Raw genomic sequence first — 21,466 nt, 5'->3', positions numbered from 1 at the left:
CATCAGGAAAAAAATGATCCTCAAAGTACATATGTTTTTCAATATATATATTGAAATATATAAATTAGTATTAAACTCTGAATTAAATAGCTTTAGCGGTTGCTATATTATACACACAATCTATATTTTAACCAAATCAAACATAATCCAAAAGAAGTTATTTAATTTTTTCTCTTAATGTATTTTCTCTTTATGTATTCTTTCAATAGATAAACTACTTAATTGGCAATTGTGTTTTTATTAATTGCTAGCAATCTTAAACATTTTATATTTAATATATCACTATTATAGATGTGCCAGATAGTAACAAATCTGAATAAAAGTCATATTCCCTTCATTTTCAATCTGACTATTAATTATAGAATCTATATGGCCACAAACTACTATTTATATGTCAATTGCTTGTCATGGCCTTAACAGTGTACTGCCAGTGTGGTGTAAAGGTTAAGATATTGGATTAGGACTAAGAAGAACCAGGTTCTTAATCTACTTTTATCCATGAAAATTAATTGGGACAATCACTTTTTCTCCCAGCCATTGTAGTGGGGGGGAAAATAGAGAAGGTGTTACGATAAAACAACTATCCTTATAGGCTTATACCCTTGTATGTAGTATAAATATAATACTGGCTGGTCCAAATATAATGGGTTCTTTACATTTCAATGAATTGTTCACCACCAGTTGCAGATTAATGCATGTGGCTAAATTAATGTTATGTATTTGAGCCAATAACACCATTAAATGATGATTCCCAATTAGGAAATATCATGAGCTGGGGAAGAATAGGGAAAAATAATATATAGGAAGTCCTCAATTTACAAATGTTTGAACTTACAACAACAGTAAAAAAAAAAAAAGGGGACATGACTGGTTTTCACAATACCATTGCAGATCTTCGTGGTCACATGCTCAAAATTTGTGTGTTTGGCAACTGGCATGTATTTATGACAATCACACTGTCTTGGGGTAATGTGATCACCATGTATATAAACTTCCTAGCCAGCTTTAAACAAGCAAAGTCAATGGGGTAAGTCAGATTCACTTAACAACCATATGATTCACTTAACAACAAAGGCAAAAGAGGTCATAAAATGGGGCAAACTTCACTTAACTGCCTTGCTTAGCAACAGAAATGTTGGACTCAAGTGCGGTAGTAAGTCAAGGACTACCTGTAATAAAAAAATAACGGAAAAGAAATATGCAAATAAAACAAGAAATAATAGAAAAATGTATACTTCAAGCATTAAGACAAACTACTTACCTAAAAATTATTTTACCAACTGGTGCTATAAAACAAATGAATGAATACCTGTTCCTTAAGAAAAGTGGTTATAAAGTAACCTATTTATAATTTAAAACTGGCATATAATCAAAATGAATAGAAATGTTTGCAAAAATCACTACCATATGCATTTAGTTAGGTAAACCACCTACTGTTACTAATCAGAGGCTCATATATACAAGTAAGATTACTTTGTAAAAACTTTTCAAAATTCGATCAATTTGTACCAACAATGTCACTCTTAATTCTAGAAATAGCTATTCAGTAGTTGAAATGGCAATTTAATGAAACTGAATTGCTCAGACTGAACACCATGCCTTGGACCTTTGCACTTAGGCAGACAAAGTCTTAGCAATAATAGTGTAACCAGATGGGTTGATTCTTTCTTCAGTAATTCAGTTGCTGTTAGCCTGTCAAGGAAAAGACCTGTGCTAGACATCTACCATGGAAGCAATTCCTAACATGCCATTTAGATTGATTTTAATGTAGAGGGGCCCACTTACATCATTACAAAAAAAAAAAAAAAGGACCGTTTTGTGCTTTTGCCTTTTTATATCTTGCAGATTGTTTCCATCGCCAGCTTGGAGTGGGCTGAATTTTGACAGAAAATTAAATTTGCCCTTTACAGTTTATCAGATCCTCTCAATCACTTTGTGGATTTTCTTTTATTACAGTTTTGGTCAATCGTGGTGTAGTGCTGTTACAGCAAACACTTTTTTACCTTCTGAAAGGAGTGACTTTTAAAAGGTATCTTTGTGCTAGTAGAAAAGATTGACTTATGACAAGGCAGATTCTGATGTAGCAAAAGAGCATTACCAAGAATAAATAAGAATGGGTGGCTCTAACATGAAAAATAAATTAATTTGTTTTTAATACAGTTAAATGATGTTAATAGTATTGTTTCATATGTATGTGTTACTCATCACTAAATATTACAATTCAGCGTCATTTTTGAAGGAGCTTTGGAATGGCACGTAAGGATTTTGGAGGTCATGTAACTTTGGATTTACCCTGTCTGAAGCATATAGTGATATAGTGTAAACAGATCAAATTAAGTGTGATTGGTCATCCTTTCAGTAGATTTTGAGATAAATGTCATTTGCACACTAAGTATGAGCCATGGTGGCACAGTGGTTAGAGTGCAGTATTGCAGGCTAATTCTGTCGATTGCCAGCAGTTCGATCTTGACCTGCTCAAAATTGACTCAGCCTTCCATCCTTCTGAGGTTGGTAAAATGAGGACCCAGATTGTTGGGGGCAATATGTGGACTCTGTAAACTGCTTAGAGAGGGCTGTAAAGCACTATGAAGTGGTATATGGCTAAGTGCTGTTGCTATGGGTTAACACAGAGGTCCCCAACCTTTTGGGCACCAGGGACCAGTTACGTGGAGAGAGGTTTTTTCATGGACCAGAGGGGGCGTGGTTTTGTGTGCTGCCTGCATCCTACAGATGGGGCTTTGCTTGTTTCTGCGGCCCAGTTGCTGGCATGCCACGGATCGGGGGTTGAGGACCCCTGGGTTAACATACTTGAATAACAGAAACACTTCATCTTTTTGGTCAGTAATGCCTTCATATTATTGCTAAGTATTGTGTCCCAGGTAATTTTGGGATTTATTTAATCTTTTAGATATATCATTCAACTCATAATAATTTCCCATAGGTGCCAATTTCAACTTAAAATTACATTTACAGAAAATTGGATTTCCCCCCAGGTTTTCAGTTAGATTGTTGAAGGTGTACTCTTTCCAAAAGATTTTCAAGCCTGTAAAATATAAATCATTTTCTAAAAAGTTCAAATCTAAACAGGAGACATACTTGAATTCTCTAAAATAATAATATGACATGACATGACATTGCAGTTTTTATTTAGGTTGTTGTAATTGTTACTACATTTACAATTATGTTTATGTTAGCACTTACATACAGTATTTTATGCAAGTCTTTCTTGTTATTTACTCTTTCTGCATGGTAAATCTCTTTGATGATGAAGTATCTAAAGCTATTTACTTTCAATACATTTTATTTTTTTAATAATTTCTTGAAATTTAGAAATACAAAGATAAAAATCTAATACAAAGTAAGAAAAATACAAAAAAAAGTACAGAGAGGAAAAAAAGGAAAAAGGAAGAAAAAACGGGTTTAGAATGTTAAAAAAAAGGAAAATATATAGAAATTGCTTCCACCTTCATCAAGACAAGAACAAACCATTTCAGTAATTTATCAGCTTTTCTAATTTCAGCCGAAATCTGTTCATATCATATCTTATTGTTTATCTATTAGCAAATAATATATCATATCATTCAATCTTAATCAGCAAAATACCATTTCCCTCAAATAATGTCTCAGAAATTTTTATCATCTTCATCTCCTCTCAGAAACCTCTTTGCAAGTATAACACTTTCCTTCAATTTTAATACCATAGCTTATCACTTTCTCTAAAATACAACAAAACAAATCTCTTCTTCCCATATCTTATCCATAAAGAAATCTCTAAAGCCTCATCATTCAATCCTGGTAAGAAAAACCCACTAAAAGTTGCTAAGAAAAAAAACATATCCACTTTAACTTTGGTTGAATAAGAGAACGTTATAAATCCTTTTCCTTTTAAAAGTTCTGATGTTTATTCCTTTTAAGTAATGTCCCAGAAGGTGATTTCTTTTCATTCACTCTATCTTTTCTCAGGAATTCTTTCATAGGTATATCACATCTTTTTTGTACGTGCAAAATAAAAAAAAATCACTTTTCTGAGTAGAAATCCAAGTCATTATTTGTATGCCCCTTTTACCTATTAAAACATGCAGTAGTTTTATTTGTAAATCTCGTGTAACATCTTTGTCAATATCATTCTTGTATCCTGTCAATTTTAAATCCATATCCAAAAGAGCCTGTATCTTCTATCTCCTCTTTTGAACCCATTTTATAGTAATGGATAATCTAAAAATAAAGCTTTGAGTGTATTGTTACCAATACACTTATCTTCTTGTATCTTTAATATGATTTTAAACAAATCACAGGAAGTAGTCTTATAATTATTACAAAATCTTATTTCTGGTCAATCTGGCCCTTTAGTCCATTTAAATATTCCAAAATCAACATTCTAATCACCCCTTTGCTGCTAATTTCTAAATAAAAAATAGCTCTTAAATTTACAGGAGCTTCTATTGCTGAGGATTGAACAAAAACCTTTTCTGGGAATTGAAGGAAAATCATCCAGTCTGATAAAACTTTTCCTTCTAATGTTTCTGAATATCCAATTTACAACCTATTTCCATGTAAGTGATTAAGAAAGGAAGTGGGTGAACCCAGTGTTTCTTTGAAGGCTCTGAATGGCGGCTTGGGCAAAGTTCAAAATTCCAGTTCCTAGAGTTCTAAAACCTGCTAGAAACCTTTCTTTTATGGTCTCATTGTGAGGAGCATCTGTGTGAAGCACTATGGGTGATCCCAAATCCTCTCCTCATCTGGAGAGCAGTTGGGAGAGCTGATACATTCACCACCTCTTCTTTCTGCCATGCTTGTGCCATCTTCAATTCACCATGTTTCCCTTGAAATCACTTTCAATACATTTTACAGTATGCATGAAGTCAGAATTCTAATCTATATTAATGTTTTTGCATATGGAATTAATAAAACTAATAATCACTGCATGTAAATAAAAACAATATTCAATACATATCACACAAGTAAAAGGTTTCAGAATGAAAAATAGATATTACTTTCAAAGAATTTCATGTATGCATTGTAGAGGTCTTGTCAGAGCATAAACCATACCAGTAATTTCATAAGCTCTATAGAATAACGCTAACATTCTTACTTTACAGACAACCCTTTGGCAAGGGTTACATGTTTTGTTGCATAGACCTCTTATGTGCTTGGCTGCTAACCCGTTCATTTATTGTTTCCTGCAAGATCTCGTGCTCCATTTTGACTTTTCATTTAATAGACATGAAATTCTTTAGTACAAAGCTATTTTGTCTATGCAGGCTGTCAGTAAAATTAACAGCTGTGGAAAATCAAGATCCTTGACCATAGATTCTGTGCTATGGAGGTTTAGCACCATCATGTGAAGTTTCTAAAGGAACCATGTGACCTTGGGGATTTGGTTAATTCATTGACCCCACAACAAGTTTAGGCATACAGGTCCTTTATAACTATAGTTTGAAGTATATTTTTCCATTTTCAGAACTGATGGAAAAGTATATTGTACTATTGTATATTACTGCTTTTTCACTATTTTTCATTTGACTATAAACATCTAGAATTTTAAAAGATTTCAAGTAATATCCTGAGCATATAAATGCACTGCTTGTACTTCTTTGTTGTTGGGATATAGGCAACAGTATGTTGTCTTGCAACATAATCTCTCTAATCAAGATTGCTAGAATAGTGTGAGCAAGTTTGGAGTAAAACTGAGCTTTGATGACACTTGGAGCTTACTGCTCAAAATATACCTAAATTGTCCAGTACTATACTTAGCTACCATGTTTCCCCTGAAAATAAGCCCTAGCTTGATTTTTTTGGGGATGGGCCTAATATAAGTCCTACCCCAAAAATAAGCCCTAGTTTTGGGGTGAGGCACACACTTAAAAATCAAGCTAGGGCAGCAGTAGGGGTGTGTATCTGCCCCATGTGCCCGCACCATTTAACTTCCAGCCAGGCCTCTCCTCAACAGCCCACTTCTTCTGCAGCGTCTTCTGCAGCCAGGCCTGCATTTCTTAGTCACGGGCCTTTCCGGAAGGCCTGTGCAGCTGAGAACCAAGCTATGGATTCAATCCATAGTTAAGTTCTGCAAGACCTCTGCAGCCAAGGACCGAGCTATGAATTGAATCCATAGCTTGGTACTCGGCTGCATAGGCCTTCCAGAAAGGCCTGACTGCAAAATGCAGACCAGAATGCAGCTGCAGAATGAAGCTGCTCCTTTGGCCCCAGAAGAAGTGGACCTGCTGGGCAGGGCTATCAGTGCCAGAGGCGAGTAAGACATCCCCCCCAAAATAAGACCTGGTGTGCCTCTTTTGGAGGCAAAAAAAAATAAGACTCGGTCTTATTTTCGGGAAAACACGGTATTAACAGGAATTGCAGCATGTGGTGCAGGTATAATTAAAGTAACCCATTTACTCCTATCTTACTAAAAACATTATCTGAAAGCCTATTTCAACCAATGATGTAATTAAGAACAGAGGTGTCTTTACTTTTAAATATTGGTTAAACAATAAAGTATAATAATAAGCATTATTTGAATAATGACATCACGACACAAAAATATAAATCAGGTTGGAACGTTTTTCCAATGCATATGAATTCTCTGTGAGTTCCATTAAATTAAGATTAGAAGGCCTTGCTGACAGTTCCTCATGGCTCTCGTATGGATTACTGCAGTGTGGTTTACATGGGACTAGCCTTGAAGAATATTCAGAAGCTTCAGCTGGTGCAGTATGCAGTTGTGTTGGCAGTTAAGTGTGGCTCTTGATTAGTGCACTTATTTCCCTGTACTGTGGGATGGATGGATGATCAGTCTGCTTCCCAGTGTAATTCATGGTAGTGGTGATGACCTATAAAGTCCTTTATGGTGTGGGAATGAATTATTTGAGGGACTGCCTCTTTCCAATCACACCTGTCCATCCCATCAGCTCAGGTAGGAGGGACGTACTCTGGGATCCCATCTGTTACTGTATCTGGTGAGACTCAGAAAGAGGGCCTTTTCTGACATGGTGCCTACCCTGTGGTACAGCATTCCCCCAGATATCAGATTGGCCCTGACCTTGCTGGTCTTTCTCCAAACCTTAAAAACATGGTTGTACCAATGGGCAGTGACTATATTTGTTGTGAAAAATGGAGACAATTACCTCAGCTGTGGATTTTGTTTTATGATTTTATTCTGTTTACTTGTATGGGTTTGTTGTTTTTAATATTCTTTTAATTCTTTGTGAACCACCTAGGTTGTAAGGAGATGGGCAGCTATATAAATATGATTCATAAATAAGTAGGCCTAGAAAGGGTTAGGCAGAATTCTGATTGAAAAATTACAAGACAATAAGCAAAATTTGGAAAGTACAATGCAACTTGGTAACATGCAGGGGATTTTTTTTTAATCTTCAGCAGGACATAGCATGTCAGAAATGTGAAGAATGTAAGATTGTAAGAAAAAAACTTACAGTATATATTGATTTTATGCAAAGCTCTGAGTAAAGCAAAGCTACAGATTATATATATTATAATATTATATATATTATATTATTATTATATATTATATTTTATCACAATATAACCTTTACAGCTGGAATGCTTTTGATAAACTACCGGAATTAACCTGCCTGTAACTTTTTACACTATTAGGATTCTATCCTGTTAGATATGATCAACATGTTCAATAAACAGTGATGTTTAATGTATGTGCATCCTTTCACAGCATTCCATTCACATTGTGAAGGAAGGGCAGCTGTTCTGGTTTCTATAGCCATTCCAGGGTCACTGAGCTCCATGCCCCTTATTTAAGCTAACTTCTAAAGTTAAAAATGAACATATGAATTAACTTTCAAATATTCATGGGAAAAAGTATAAGGAAGGCTTGTGGTAACACTAGAAATAAGTTGGTCAGGAACATAAATGTGCATGTCATTACATTTCTAGATAATATGCTATTTTTGGTTGAGAAGATAAATGTTTCAGTTCATTACAGTCAAAGACCAGTACAGAGAATCTAAATGATCTGTCGTAGATGTTTTGATGCATTATGCAACAAAATATGGATCTGAAAATTAACATATTGAAGATTACAGTGGTTGTGCTTGACAATGAAAATGATGTGGAGAACTATAGGTTACACAAAAATGCCCCCAAATCAGACGATGTAAATTAATTTGTCTACAATGGCAGAATGTTTTTCTAAAGAATGGGAATGAATGAATGCTGGTAGAAAAGTAGTGGGTAACGTGATTTCTTGAGATAAGTATATCTCAAAGAAAGCAAAGTTGGCTATTTTCTTCCCTTATTATAAAACCCCAAATCCTAATTCAAACATTGTTAGATCACTCATATCAGAAATCCCTTTCTACAACTTGATAGATATTTAATTTTCAACTTTGTAGAGTAAAATTTTTGGCTATTCCTAATTCATGAAAAATGTATATTTATTGATAGATTTCAATTTTGGGGACGGAGCTAAGCAGAGGGTATGCATTGTTAAGTAGCAACAATTCATTTAAAACTATGTTACCAATTCTATGAATTTCAATCCAAGTTGGGGAAATAGTAAGACGTGTCTTATAGCTGCCCATCTCACTTTTACCATGACTCTAGGCAACTTACAATAAACAAATAAAAATACAAAATACATACTAGGAAGCAAAAAAACACATAGCAGGTGAGCATTATCTAACCTAGCATCCATACAATCAAGAGATGGGCTCTAACTAGGGCCCCAGACTCAAGCAGAAAGCCAAGTTTTCAAGGATTTACAAAAGACCAATAGACATTAGGGCAATCAAATTTCAGGAGAAATGATGTTCCAAAAAGCAGGTACCATGACAGAAGAGGCTCTCCTCTTGGGCAATGCCAGCCAACACTACCTAGCTGACAATACCCATTGCATACCAGATCAAATAGGACAGGTAGAAAAATGTCCTGAGTGATACTATAGTTTTTGTAAACAACCCAGTTCTAAGCCATGAGCACTTTAAAGGTGAATTACACCTGGAAGCCAATGCAGCCCACAAAGCAGTGGGGTCAAATATTCTGGTACCAGTATCTGCCTGCACTGCCACATTTTAACAGAGTAACAGAGTTGGAAGAGACCTTGGAAGTCTTCTAATCCAACCCCTACTCAAGCAGGAAATCTATACCATTTCAGACAATCTCTTCTTAAAAGCTTCCAGTGTTGGAGCACCCACAACTTCTGGAGGCAAGTCGTTCCAATGATTAATTGTTCTAACTGTCAGGAAATTTCTCCTTACTTCTAGGTTGGTTCTCTCCTGAATTAGTTTCCATCCATTGCTTCTTATTTTGTCTTCTGGTGCTTTGGAAAATAGGTTGACCCACCTCTTCTTTGTGGCAGCCCCTTAGATGATCTCCAAGGTCCCTTCCAACATTATTATTATTGTTGTTTTGTTGTTATATATTGGAACATTGCTATCATGTCACCTCTAGTCCTTCTTTTCATTTTGCATTTTCATTTTACATCAGTTGAAGCTTCCGAATAATATTCAAGGACAGACCCATGTTAACACACCGAAGTAGTCCAACCCAGAGGGCATAAAAGACCATGAGTAGGGTCCTGTGGAATAGGTGCAATTGACACAGACTCTGAAGCTGTGCAAAAGCCCTCCTAATCACAGCACACTGGGCCTCTCTGGGGCAGTGCCACCCAATTTAGAACCAAAGATAGAAAGTACCTGGAACCAAAATCCCAGATCCACCCAGTCTTGCTTAATTTGAGCTGAAGCCTGTTGTGCCCCATCCAGGCCTTCATAACTTCCAGGCACTGATACAAACCTCCACAGCATCACTCAGGTCACCTGGGATGGAAATATAAAGATATATAAAGATATAAACTCAAACATGGGATGACCTCACCCATCACTTTCATGTAGATGTTAAACAGGAGGGAGAGAGTACTGAGCCCTGAGGTGCCCCATAAAGAAGGACTGTAAGGTTTTATAGAATCAATGCAAAAATTTGGAAGACATTATGTCAGAATTAAAACAGTCCAAAGTAGTAATGCGAAAGCCCGATGTACCCAAAGAATCAATTTGCCAGCTATTTTTTACAGAGGAATTGTCCTATAATGTATTTTTTTTTCATAGGCAAAAGAATCCAAGCTATGTCTAGAAATCACCTTTTTCCATGCATCTTGCAGCATTAAAGCAAATATTTATGATTCCTAACCAAACAAACCAGAATGGAACAACTTGCCTTCAGAAGTTGTGGGTACTCCAATACTGGAGGTTTTTAAGAAGAGATTGGACAACCATTTGTCTGAAATGGAAAAAGGGTTTCCTACTTGAGTAGGGGGTTAGCTAGAAGACCTCCAAGGTCCCTCCCAACTCTGTTATTTTGTTTGTCAGAATTTAAATGGCTGTAAATGAGGACTAAGATTGGGCAATCAGGAGCTGTCACACAGTCTCCCAGCCTTGGCAACAATGGTGAGATGGCATCAGGATGCCCCCTCCTGGCCCAAGTGATTCCACATATCTTATTATTCAGTACCATGTAGAGAAAGGTCCTCTAAAAATAACCACAAGAGCATGTTTCTAGTTATTCTTAAATAAAAAAAACTTGAACATCCAACTCAGAGAACGCCTACAACAGTAGGCATCTGGCATTATCATAACACAAACAGTCCTAAAGGACAAGATCAACTCTTTCTTTCCACAAATATCACACAGTCCCATGACATCTCTTCCAGTTATGAAAATATGCACTGTGACCTAACAGTATTTGAAAACAACCAACTTGCTTCACCTGGCCCAGGCAGTGAAAACCTCAATAATTTATTAACACATTGAGACTTGCAGACTGAGGGGGAGGAGAGGGGCTGCCCCAAATCATTATTACAGTATGCAGTGCCTTGTTTTCTTTAGATACTTGATAAATTTATATAGAATTATTGATGTGTGGTTTATTATTTATCAGCATTTGATAGTTTTTGTTTATTTTGTCTGTTTATTTCAGGAGTGTCAAACTCACAACATCGCATGACGTGTCGCGATGTATCGTGACTTTTTTTCCATTGCCAGCAGTGGGGTGGGCGCAGTTTCGGCATGACGCATCCAGCCCGTGGGCCGGCAGTTTGACACACTTGGTTTACTTGAATGTGACAGGGAAGAAGACTTTAGAGAATCTGGTTAAAGTTTGGGGGATTACTTTGTTTATATAATTTTCCAATTTCTTTTTCTTTCAGTTTTTCTTTTTTTAAAATGTAATTTCATATTTATACTGCATTGTAAATACTGTGTCATGGTTTCAAGAGATGAATCTCTTCAAAGAACTTCGAGGCATTGTTTACCTTAAAGAATCTTTATTTTGAGTAGCATAGCATCAGCACTGGCATAAACGAAGCCAAAAACTAAATTCCCCTCCCCTGAGCACATAGTATCAAAGCACAATTCCCTCCTCCAATTAACAGTCATAAATCACATTCCCCAATTAGCTTGAAGAGCAGGCTTCCTCTCCCGTTCTCCAGCCTGCCAATTTCTTATCAGCTCTGATTACAAAAACCTTGTTTCTCACGCTGGGTCCAGTGTTGTTATGTCTAGCTGGATTCTCACTCACATTCTCCCTCCCAGCCTTATCTAACTCTAAAAGCAAAAGGTAAAAGATGGCTACATTTCCATTTGTTGTCAATGCAAAAACATCCGATGTTACAAGCGTTGACATAGTGTGTGTGAGTGTGTGTTGTCTGGAATTATCTATCTGTCTAAAACTGAAATAAAAAAGAGTTTTTCAGCTATTGTAAGTAAGCATGGCAAATAATTTATGGTATAATCTGTGCAAGAATAAATAGGCTGCTGTTCATTGCTATGCATCCTTGGCCCTTTGAGGGCTTAATCAGTAGGAAGTAGGATGACTGAAATAGGTAAAACTATTGGCCCTGGGTCTACCTTCTTCCAAGAAGTGGCCATGCATGTTACCCCCGGAAAGGATTACTTCTACTCATCAAAGAATCATGATTTTATGAAAGAAAAGCCATTCTGCTGTAAAAATTGTAGAAATTACTGCAGTAAAGTAATATGTGAAGGGCTGTAGAATCTCCCAAATATTAAAAAATATGAGGTTACAAGCAAATGCATTGAATTTCTGACTGATTCATGTTTGATATTTGACATAAAGATATGATCACAGGATGTTCGATATGATCACAAAGCCAGATAAAAACATTTATAAATGTCTCTTCCTTGAAAGTGCTCAAAATGCAAACAGAAAAGAATGTGTTTGATTTAGTATATTTGATTTATACATTTGTTAGGGTACAAACGTAATACATTGTTTGCTGTAGAGCTGAAACATCAAAACAACAGAGATAATCTTGAGGAAACAATGCTGCGCAACTTGAAACCTGATGGGCAGTAACTATGTGCCATGGCAAATGTGTTAGCCCAATTTTAAAGATAGGAGGAAGCACTGTTCTGAATTTCTTTATTATTTATTGAACTGAACAAACATACATTAGGTTTGGCCTGTAATGCACATGGGAGAGCAGTCTTCCAGATACGTTGTTACTCTCTCTTGTAAAATAAAGAAAAGGGAAAAAAAGGAAAGGTAGAAAGATGAAATGTATTATAGATAACTCCCAGATGGCTAAATACTTTCTGGAATTTGAATTCTCAATACATCTGAAGAATCCAAATTAGGGAAGTCTGGATTACAGTTATCTATGAGATTCATTGCTGAAAGTACTGGAAATGGTAATTGAGGAACACACATTTCATTTATTGTGTATTGATTGTTACACCATATTAAAAAGAGGGGAAAAAATCAGGAGCAGGAAGCAAAATATGAGCTTGTCAGATGACCAGGACCATAATCTTTGATGGTCTGTCTACTGATCTTGATTTTCTAGTACATCCTTATGTAACTACCTAGTTCCCACCATCTCTTCCCGCATTTCAAGTATCCAAAAAGCCTGCATGTTGATGATATCACTTGGCTTCTTATTGTTAGATACATTTCATTTTGTAATGAAAATAATTACTGTTGTGACTGTCAGTCATCCCGACCTTTTTCTAAAGGGAACTATGGCTTTGGCATGCATCATGATTATTGTTGGAGCACTGTTAAACTTTTCAGAAATATAGGCCTCCTGAGAAATTAATCATAGCTGAAGAAATATCAGTATGGTTACTTGATAGCTGTGAAAACTTCATTCTGAAGATTGTTGCAGTCTTACTGCATTGCTCTTATTTTATGTTTTTTAACTTATCTCTAGTGATGCCATGATACTTCTTCACAGAGAAAAAGCTACTTGCACTTGAAATATTTTCCATATGTAAACCCAAAATGAGTGCAGAACACTATTTGCCACTAGATAATGGAGCTGGAACAGCGCCAGAATAGTGTTCTGATAATACCTTGTCTTTATAAGTATGTATTCTGAAGCAGAAGTAATTGGGTTTCGTTCATTTTTGTTGCCTTGTTCAGTAGCTGCTTCTATCCTAGCAGATATTTTGCACATTCCATGCTAAGAATAAACCAACTAACATATTGTGACTCTAAAGCACCTGCCTCCTTCAGGCTATGGCTCCTCTCATTCCATCTCCCTGTTTTTGGTGCATTTTTAATCACTCTCCCTAGATGCAAATCATATATATATACATTTCCTTCCTTCCTTCCTTCTCTCCCTCTCCCTCTTCATTTTGCTTAAAGCATTTCAATTGGACTGCTTTTTATACTGCTACATTCCAGATACTAAGATTGGATAAGTTAGAACTGTAACTAGATCTAAGAAAGTATTAGAATTGCAGGCTCTTTTTACCAGATAACTGATCAAAAACTTTTTCCCCCAATACAGTCGGCATATTCTTTGTGAAAAGCAAATTTCTTAAGGAGAATGAAATTAAAAGTATCATCTAGGTCAGTGATGGCGAACCTTTTAGAGACTGAGTGCCCAAACTGCAACCCCAAACCCACTTATGCATTGTCGGGTGCCGGGTGGGTGTGGCCCATTGGGTGGGTGTGGCCCATTGGGTGGGCGTGGCTGCAGTGGTAACGGCAGACTGGGTGGGACTAAAAAGTTCAATCAATCAATTCCAACTTTGCAAGATCTTTTTTTTCCCGCGAGAAGTTGAAATTGACTCATTGATTGAACCTTTTTTTTTTTTGCACACAGCGGCGGAGGCCTAAAGCAAAAAGGTTTTATAAACCCAGCTGAAGGCCTAGGACTGGGGCGACGGCGCGCGTGCCCACAGAGAGGGTTCTGAGTGCCGCCTCTGGCACCCGTGCCATAGGTTCGCCACCACTGATCTAGGTATAGCTAAGCAGTTGGGGGGCATAATTGGATAGATACCATCTTACTAATGAAGGGTAAGGATGTAAGAAGTTGATAGCTAGGTTAAAAAAAAAGATTGTGAAATTTATATATTGACTTTTCTAAAAAGAACTCTATATGAATCATCATTTTGTGTCTTCTTTATTCAATACACATATTCTATTCTGGGGACTATTATTTAATGGTATAACTTTTAGTGTAGTTGATAATTAAACATGAAGAAGTGTGTGTATAAAGATAATTACATTTGTATATTGGACAATGAGAGGAAGGAGCTAACCAGATTGTTTCAAAGAGATGTTACATACAAACCATATTCAGGCTGACACAAGATTGGCGATTTACCTTTCATAGGAAGGATTATCCTAAAAGATCTATAACACAATTTGGAAAAACACCTGCATCTAACAGTGTTTATGGGCATTAGTTGTGCCGTCGTCTAACAATGAACAAAGCATTAAACCATAATGGCTACATGCCACCAGTCACAAAAAGCTGTTGCTTTCACTCATCTGAGATAGAACATTTGTTTCTAATGCACAAAATACTTTGAAAGATGATTCAAATGGTAACTTCTCAGTTGTCTATATATGATCATTTGCCCCATATTAAGGACTGTATGGGGAGAAAAAAAGTAAGACCATTCAGGGATATACAATATAAGCTCCAAATTAGGTACCAGGAGATTAGTGCTCCATTTTTCATCATTGTTTTCAACAATAACCATCATACCACTGGCTTAGCACAAGGCTGTGATATCAAAATGTTAGGGATACAAACAGATGTTTTAAATTTACATCCTACAGTCTACACACAACTAACACGGTGTAACAATTTAGGCTGTAACCCTACATTCCTTTAAAGCCTTTCCAAGGCACATCCTTTACATTTTTTGTTTGTTTGTTTGTTTTTGCCATGGGTTAGTGCAGAGTGATAGAACAGCTTTTAAGAGATAAGTATGTATTGTTTATTTGCAATCAAGGATAGAAAATGGCAAAACAAAAATCTAAAAATAAACTGAAGTAAAGTAAAACTTTTACTTTGCATAAGAAACAGCTGTTTTACTGTTACAGAACATTTTCATTAGATTTCTTGCATTATGGGTTTAATACAGCTGTAAAAACATCAGAGGAATGCAAGAAACCTAACAGCCTTTGTTCCCTGAATTTATGCATCTGTGTTAGAGCTTGGTTTTTACTTGTACATATGCCTTTAGTTTGAAAAAGTGTTAGAATCTGATCGTTTCATTGAAAAGAATTCCGTTTATTTTGCTGCAGGCAAAACAGAAACCATTTATTAGGACTGGTAGTCCTCGACTTTACCACCATTTGTTTAATGACCATTCAAATATATGACACTGAAAAAAATGGCTTATGACCATTTTTCGCATGACTGTTGCAGCATGCCCATGGTCACACAATCAAAATTCAGACACTTGGCAACTGGCATGTATATATGACAGCTGCAGCGTCTGGAGGTCATGTGATGACCTTTTGTGACCTCCTGACAAGTAAAATCAATGGGGAAGCCAGATTTACTTAACAACCGTGTTACTAACTTAACAACTGCAGTGATTTAACGACTGCGGCAAGAAAAGCTATGAAATGCAACAAAACTCATTTAACAACTGTTTTGCTTAGCAATGGAAATTTTGGGCTCAATTATGGTCGTAAGTCGAGGACTACCTCTATAATAAGAGAGACTCATCGTTTTTATTTAATTGCTGAGACCTTCTCCATCCTATCTATTTGATGTGGAATGAATGTAGTTTATTGAGACAAATGTTTTCTTCACTATCAATACAGTGTGCAATTGTAACTGTAGAGATGCTTCACCTTTATTGAAAGTGGCAAGTTCAGCCTTAGTTATATATGTTTTTCACTGGCTGTATGTGAATATTACTTACACTCCATCCATTCTCTTCCACAATTTGAACTTACAAACCTTTAGAACATTTAGCTTAGCAGTTTAGCCTTCTCTTTTTCACAGCTTGTTTCCTCATGTTTTTGGTGTCCAATTTGTGCATGGTATTGAGAGGATTACTGTACTTATTGATAGGTGTGTGACAATTACAGGTTTTCAAATGAATTATTGGGAAGTGTGTTAAAAGATATCTAGTAAGGTACTTTGAGTGTGGCTACCATAGGAAAACAGCTTGTAAACAAATAGGTGACCATCACACCTATAGTAGTGGCCAAAATTGTGGAAAACCTTTTTGGGAAAAGTGCACAGAAGAAATGCCACCTTTGGTTAAGTTTCCACCTATTTTTCTTCTAATTTCTTTATAACTGTAGCCTTGTTCACTTAATAATACTATTTTACATTGCTTTCTGGGCAACCAGTCAACTCTTTGCACCATTACTTTAATTTTATTACGTTTTACAAGCTCACTAAATAAAAGAAAACAAAACCCAACCAACTTGATAGTGATCACCTAACACACTGACAAATGTCCTCCTCTCAGCTTCAATACATGACATCAATAACTGAATCCTACTGTGATCTGATTGGCTCATTGCCAAAACAATATGACACCTGATTGGCTCTCTAAACACTCATGCTCATTGGCTACAATCAGATGAAGGAAACTACCTGATATCAACCTAAGCAAGTTGTGCTTCCTTTTTCTAGTTATTTGGCTATAACCTTTCATAGAATACAGTACAGATAATTGAACAAACTATGTTGCAGTACATTCTTGACTCAATTATCTTTCCATTGATATATAATTTTACGGTACTACTCTGAAAAAAAAGTGGTGTTATTAGCCATCAAACCTCAAAAATACACTTTTCCCAAAAGGTTTCCACAATTTTGACCACTACTGTACATAATCTCAACTAGGTGATTACAATGAGCTACATGTGGCTCTTTTTGGAAAGCAGTTCGAAATGATAGATTTGACAGATTACATCAGCCAAAATACTGTTGGGATACATATTATGTTAACATTGTACATCAATAAGCATCTGGGCTCAAATTAAGATTCTGGTTCTTATCCTTCAAGCCCTAATTAGATTGGGGCCAGGTTATTCCAAAGGCCATCTACTGACTTTCTATTATTTTAAAAACAAGGATATAACTCAGGGCACCCACTGTATTCATCACATGAGGAAATTGTCTAGGTTCCACCATCAAGAGTGAACCAGTTTGTTATTTCAGTTTATAAGTCCTTTTTTCAAGGTCCCAGTTTTGGAGGCTTTCTTGGTGATGACCCTCAGCTGGTAAAACTCTCTTCCCAGATAGAAATAGACCAGCTTCTTTTATCTTCTTCCTATTGTTTTGTCTGAAGAATTCTGTAGTTCTGTTCTATTTTTTATGACTGATTCAAAAAATTGTCTATGTGTATATTGTTAAACATTTTTTCCTGAAAGGTGTGCATCTATTGACTGAAAGGCAGGCTTAGCAATCTTATAAGTAAATAAACAAAATAATGCCATTGGGCATCTTGATATTTAATACCTTTCTTTTCTGTCTCTTCCTGAAGTACATGCTTTTGAAGTATCACAGCCACAAAGCCTTTCAGAGGTTGTCTATTCAAGCAAGTAGACATTTGGCCTCTCTTTCCTTTCCTTTTGAAATGCACACCTGAAAGTGTGTTTCAAGCAATTTACCTCTTTCATGTGTTCCTTATTTAATCCAAATAAGCGTGTGACATGAAAGCTAAAAAGCAAAGTACAGCATAATCCAATTAGTCCCTGTGATGTCTACAGAACATTTTAGAAAGCCCATCTCTTTACAGTGGCCAACGAACATGTCAGATAATTAAAGCTAAAATAAATGTTCCTGTGTTCTACCAAAGACAAAACGTTCCTTTTACCGTGGCTCTGAATTTCCAAAACAATAATTTATATCTTCTGGACCACCAAAATGTAGCATTCTAAAACAACAATGTGTTTAACAGAAAAATAAGTCTATTATTTAGCATTGAACATTTAATAAATAATCAAGAACTTTATTGGATTATTTCTTCTCTATCTTTTCATTTCCTGCATTGTACCCCATGATTATTAGGCACTGTAAATTAAAATCTGTAGCTTTTTTGTGACTGAATCAATACTAGTTTGGGAGTGTGCTTATCTTCTGTCAGGTAAACCTACTTATTAAGAACCAGGAATTGTGAGCCATGTTTTGATGGGAGGCAGAATAAAAGCATTTTTTGACTGACAGGATATTCTGTTTAATCTAACCAATATGATATTTTCTCCCCAAATGAATATAAATTAGAACACACATATTTTGGACAATTTCTTTTTCTGTTGGGACCTGGCTAGGTATCTATGTGGTGATGAAGAAGGCCTGTACTGTTGTTAGATTTGTGCAAGGAGGCATATAATACCGAAAGCCTAATTCCCTTCTCTAGCAGAGACATAAGGAGAAACTGGGAAGCACCTTGGTTATCATATTAAACATTTATTTTCCTTTGGATAGTTATATAAAGCTGTCTTTTTGCTTGTATTACTGAACCCTACTCTTTTCTGCTCATTTTTTTAATACCCTGAAAAATAGCCAGTACGGACTTGGTGCAACTTATGTTGTCTTCATGTATTATTAGTTCAGTTTTAAAGATTCTTATACAATAAGGCTCTCCAACTTCTCAGTTGGGTTTTGGAGAAAGTCCATTTCTTCAAAAATGGCATTTGCTTTTTCATTATTGGAATAGGGACAATGCAGAAAAGATCCCAGCATGAAATTATGCCCCCCAGATAGCTATTTTTTTTTAATTTGGGGAAAGTCAGATAACTGTGATGAGTAGTAAATGGTATTGGACACAAATTGTCCAATACCTTGCATATTGATAGTAACATTGCAGAAATTCTACGGTGGTATACACTGATTGTCCTGGCAAGTAATTAGATTGGGAGTAGAAGTGTTCTTTTCACAGCCTGCTTTAAAGTATCAATTGTTGGATTAATCATAATACCTTCCAAACAATAAAAAATATATTTAGCTTGCTCTGTCTAATGTTGGCCTAGTTAAATGCAATATAAAACTTTATACAAAAACATGCAAAAATCCATAAGGATTCTGTATGTATATGTCTAATTTTAATATGTTTTCTTTCATTCTCTGGCAGACACTTTCCATTTCCAAGACAGATAATCAACCACAAGGATTAGCAACCAGTGTAAGATGGGGACAGACACCCATCAATCAGTCTACTCCCTGGGATACAGATGAGCCACCAGCTAAACAAATGAGGGAGACTGAAAACCCAGGTATACTTTCAGCCTTATTTACAATTGTGCTGGAGAAAATTGTTCAAAGCAAATTCAGTGTGCTCTTTCCAATTCCACTCTAAATAAGGCTTTATCATGAGTCCTTTTCTTAAAATATCACAGCTGGCTTTGCTTTCGAGTTAACAAAGACCTCTTCAGGTTACTCCTATCCCATGGGTAATACAAAAGTATTAAGATGCTGCAAGTTTGTTAAAGCTCTTTCTTCTGCCCTTTCTGTTCCTGTTTATTCTGTGCCAGAATAATAATAATAATAAAAAATCCCACTGCATAATACTTTTTAGGTTTAAGTCCTTTGGTTGTGGTGTTATTATAGATGCGTTTAATACATAAAGTCTCTTTTTGTGTCCAGAGCCACCTGAAACATTTTCCAGCTTCCTGACACATACATTGTGCAGCTACGCCTGGCGCCTAATTATAATCTCTTTGTAGTGGCTGGAACATGGTTATTATACACACTGAGTGTTTGTCAGGGAGCCACAAAAACACATTGGAGAAAGAGGTTAATTTTCTTGGAAGCCGAAAATTACAGAAAACATACTGTCCTGCACGTTGATCAGGATTTTTAACGCTGGTGCTTTTCTGCCATATTACAGCATTTACTGCTTTGCACTTACCATTTTGGACTGATGTCAATCCATCCCTCTCGTTATAAGGGAGGAGGGGACAGACTCAACAGAATCACATTTGCAGAGGGAGTTGTTTTGGGGACTTGACCTTTTGCAAAAATTGTTCTTATTGCTAGCTTTCCTTTTTCCAGGTACAGCTCCATGGGTTACAACAGTTGCAGCAGGTAGCCAACCAACTCTTATAACTCATTCTTATGGGATGAATCAGCCACCGACCTTCAGCCCAGCAGTCAACGTCCAAGCCCCTGTCATTGGAGTCACACCCTCACTCCCTCCACATGTTACCCCCCAGCTTCCATTAATGCCAGCTCATTACCAGCTTCCGCAGCAGCCTTCACGGCCTCTCAGTAACATGGTTGTGAATCTGCAAAGCCAGCCTTTGTACACAAACAGTCAACCCATTACTATGTCTTCTATGACTGGGGTTGGTCAGGTGACTCACCCAGGCCATGGGGCAGTAGGGAATGGTCACATGACTTGTCCTATCCTGCCTCCACCACCACCTGCTTTGCCTTCAGCTGCCCTACCTAATAGTGTTCCAGCCACCAATGGGCAGGCTGCTCCTCAGCTTCCTCCTAACCCGACGGGCAATCAGGACAACACAAATGGGGTGCAGATGCTACGGACTGTTGGTGTGGGGAAATACGAGTTTACAGATCCATGGCATCCAAAAGGTAAGTCAGCCCAAACTCTTCACATTTTTGGTGATCGGTACCTTCAAGGATATGTCCACTTTGTGGAGGGTAATAGATAGTAATATTGAAGTTCTGCCAGCAGCCTGAACAAGAGGAAGTCCTGCCAATTAAAGCATCTGTCATGTTGACAGTCTTATACCAGCACTCTGGCATCTGTTTCCTTGCCTTGTATCTAAGGTAGCTTTTCATGAATTAAAGATGATAAACTGGCTTTTCCAAGGAGACAGAGGGGGGAAAATGTGCTTGTTTTGGTACTGAATGACACTTTCTAAACTATCTTAAATAAGTAGAGATTCATAAATTAAAGCACCTGAAACTGCTGTTGCTGTTTGCCATGGATTTTCTTTTATTTCTCTTGAGAAGCACTTTCTTATAAGTCACACCACCATATTTCTGGCTTTTGTTGTGCTTTTTGAGATGCCATTTCATATGAAGTGTCAGAATTTTTCTCCTTTTAACATTTAGAAGTTTTTGGTTGATGTTCCAATCAGCTCTGGGTACTAGATAGATTAATCAGCCTGAAAAAAAAAAGAATATTGACATCCCATGGTTTTGCCAATCAGAGAGGGCATCACATAGCATAGTTGAAATGAACCTATGTGAAACTATCACACTCTTTGTTAGCCTAACAGCAGCAGGATGGGGAAG

The 21,466-nt window shown here is 36.6% G+C and overlaps 1 protein-coding gene across 1 annotated transcript; it reads left to right on the top strand.

Annotated features, from left to right (window-relative positions):
* Window positions 1–8,798: 8,798 nt before the first annotated feature.
* Window positions 8,799–21,316, top strand: LOC107296619 (kelch-like protein 29). Its single transcript, XM_015825965.1, has 3 exons — window positions 8,799–8,885; window positions 19,335–19,476; window positions 20,255–21,316. The coding sequence occupies exons 1-3, from the start codon at window positions 8,799–8,801 to the stop codon at window positions 20,875–20,877; spliced, it is 852 nt and encodes a 283-aa protein (XP_015681451.1). The 3' UTR covers window positions 20,878–21,316.
* The last annotated feature ends 150 nt before the right edge of the window (window positions 21,317–21,466 follow it).

The sequence above is a fragment of the Protobothrops mucrosquamatus genome, unplaced genomic scaffold (assembly GCF_001527695.2).
Source record: "Protobothrops mucrosquamatus isolate PMUCROS unplaced genomic scaffold, P.Mucros_1.0 scaffold2899, whole genome shotgun sequence".
Classification (NCBI taxonomy): domain Eukaryota; kingdom Metazoa; phylum Chordata; class Lepidosauria; order Squamata; family Viperidae; genus Protobothrops; species Protobothrops mucrosquamatus.
This window is presented reverse-complemented; position numbering and strand designations above follow the sequence as displayed.

Bases quoted from the DNA above. Each gene is read 5' to 3' on its own strand.
- LOC107296619 (XM_015825965.1), top strand. From the start codon at position 8,799: ATGACAGAAGAGGCTCTCCTCTTGGGCAATGCCAGCCAACACTACCTA. The intron at 8,886-19,334 runs GTAGAAAAATGT...ATTCTCTGGCAG, and splicing joins TACCAGATCAAATAGGACAG to ACACTTTCCATTTCCAAGAC. The intron at 19,477-20,254 runs GTATACTTTCAG...TCCTTTTTCCAG, and splicing joins GAGGGAGACTGAAAACCCAG to GTACAGCTCCATGGGTTACA.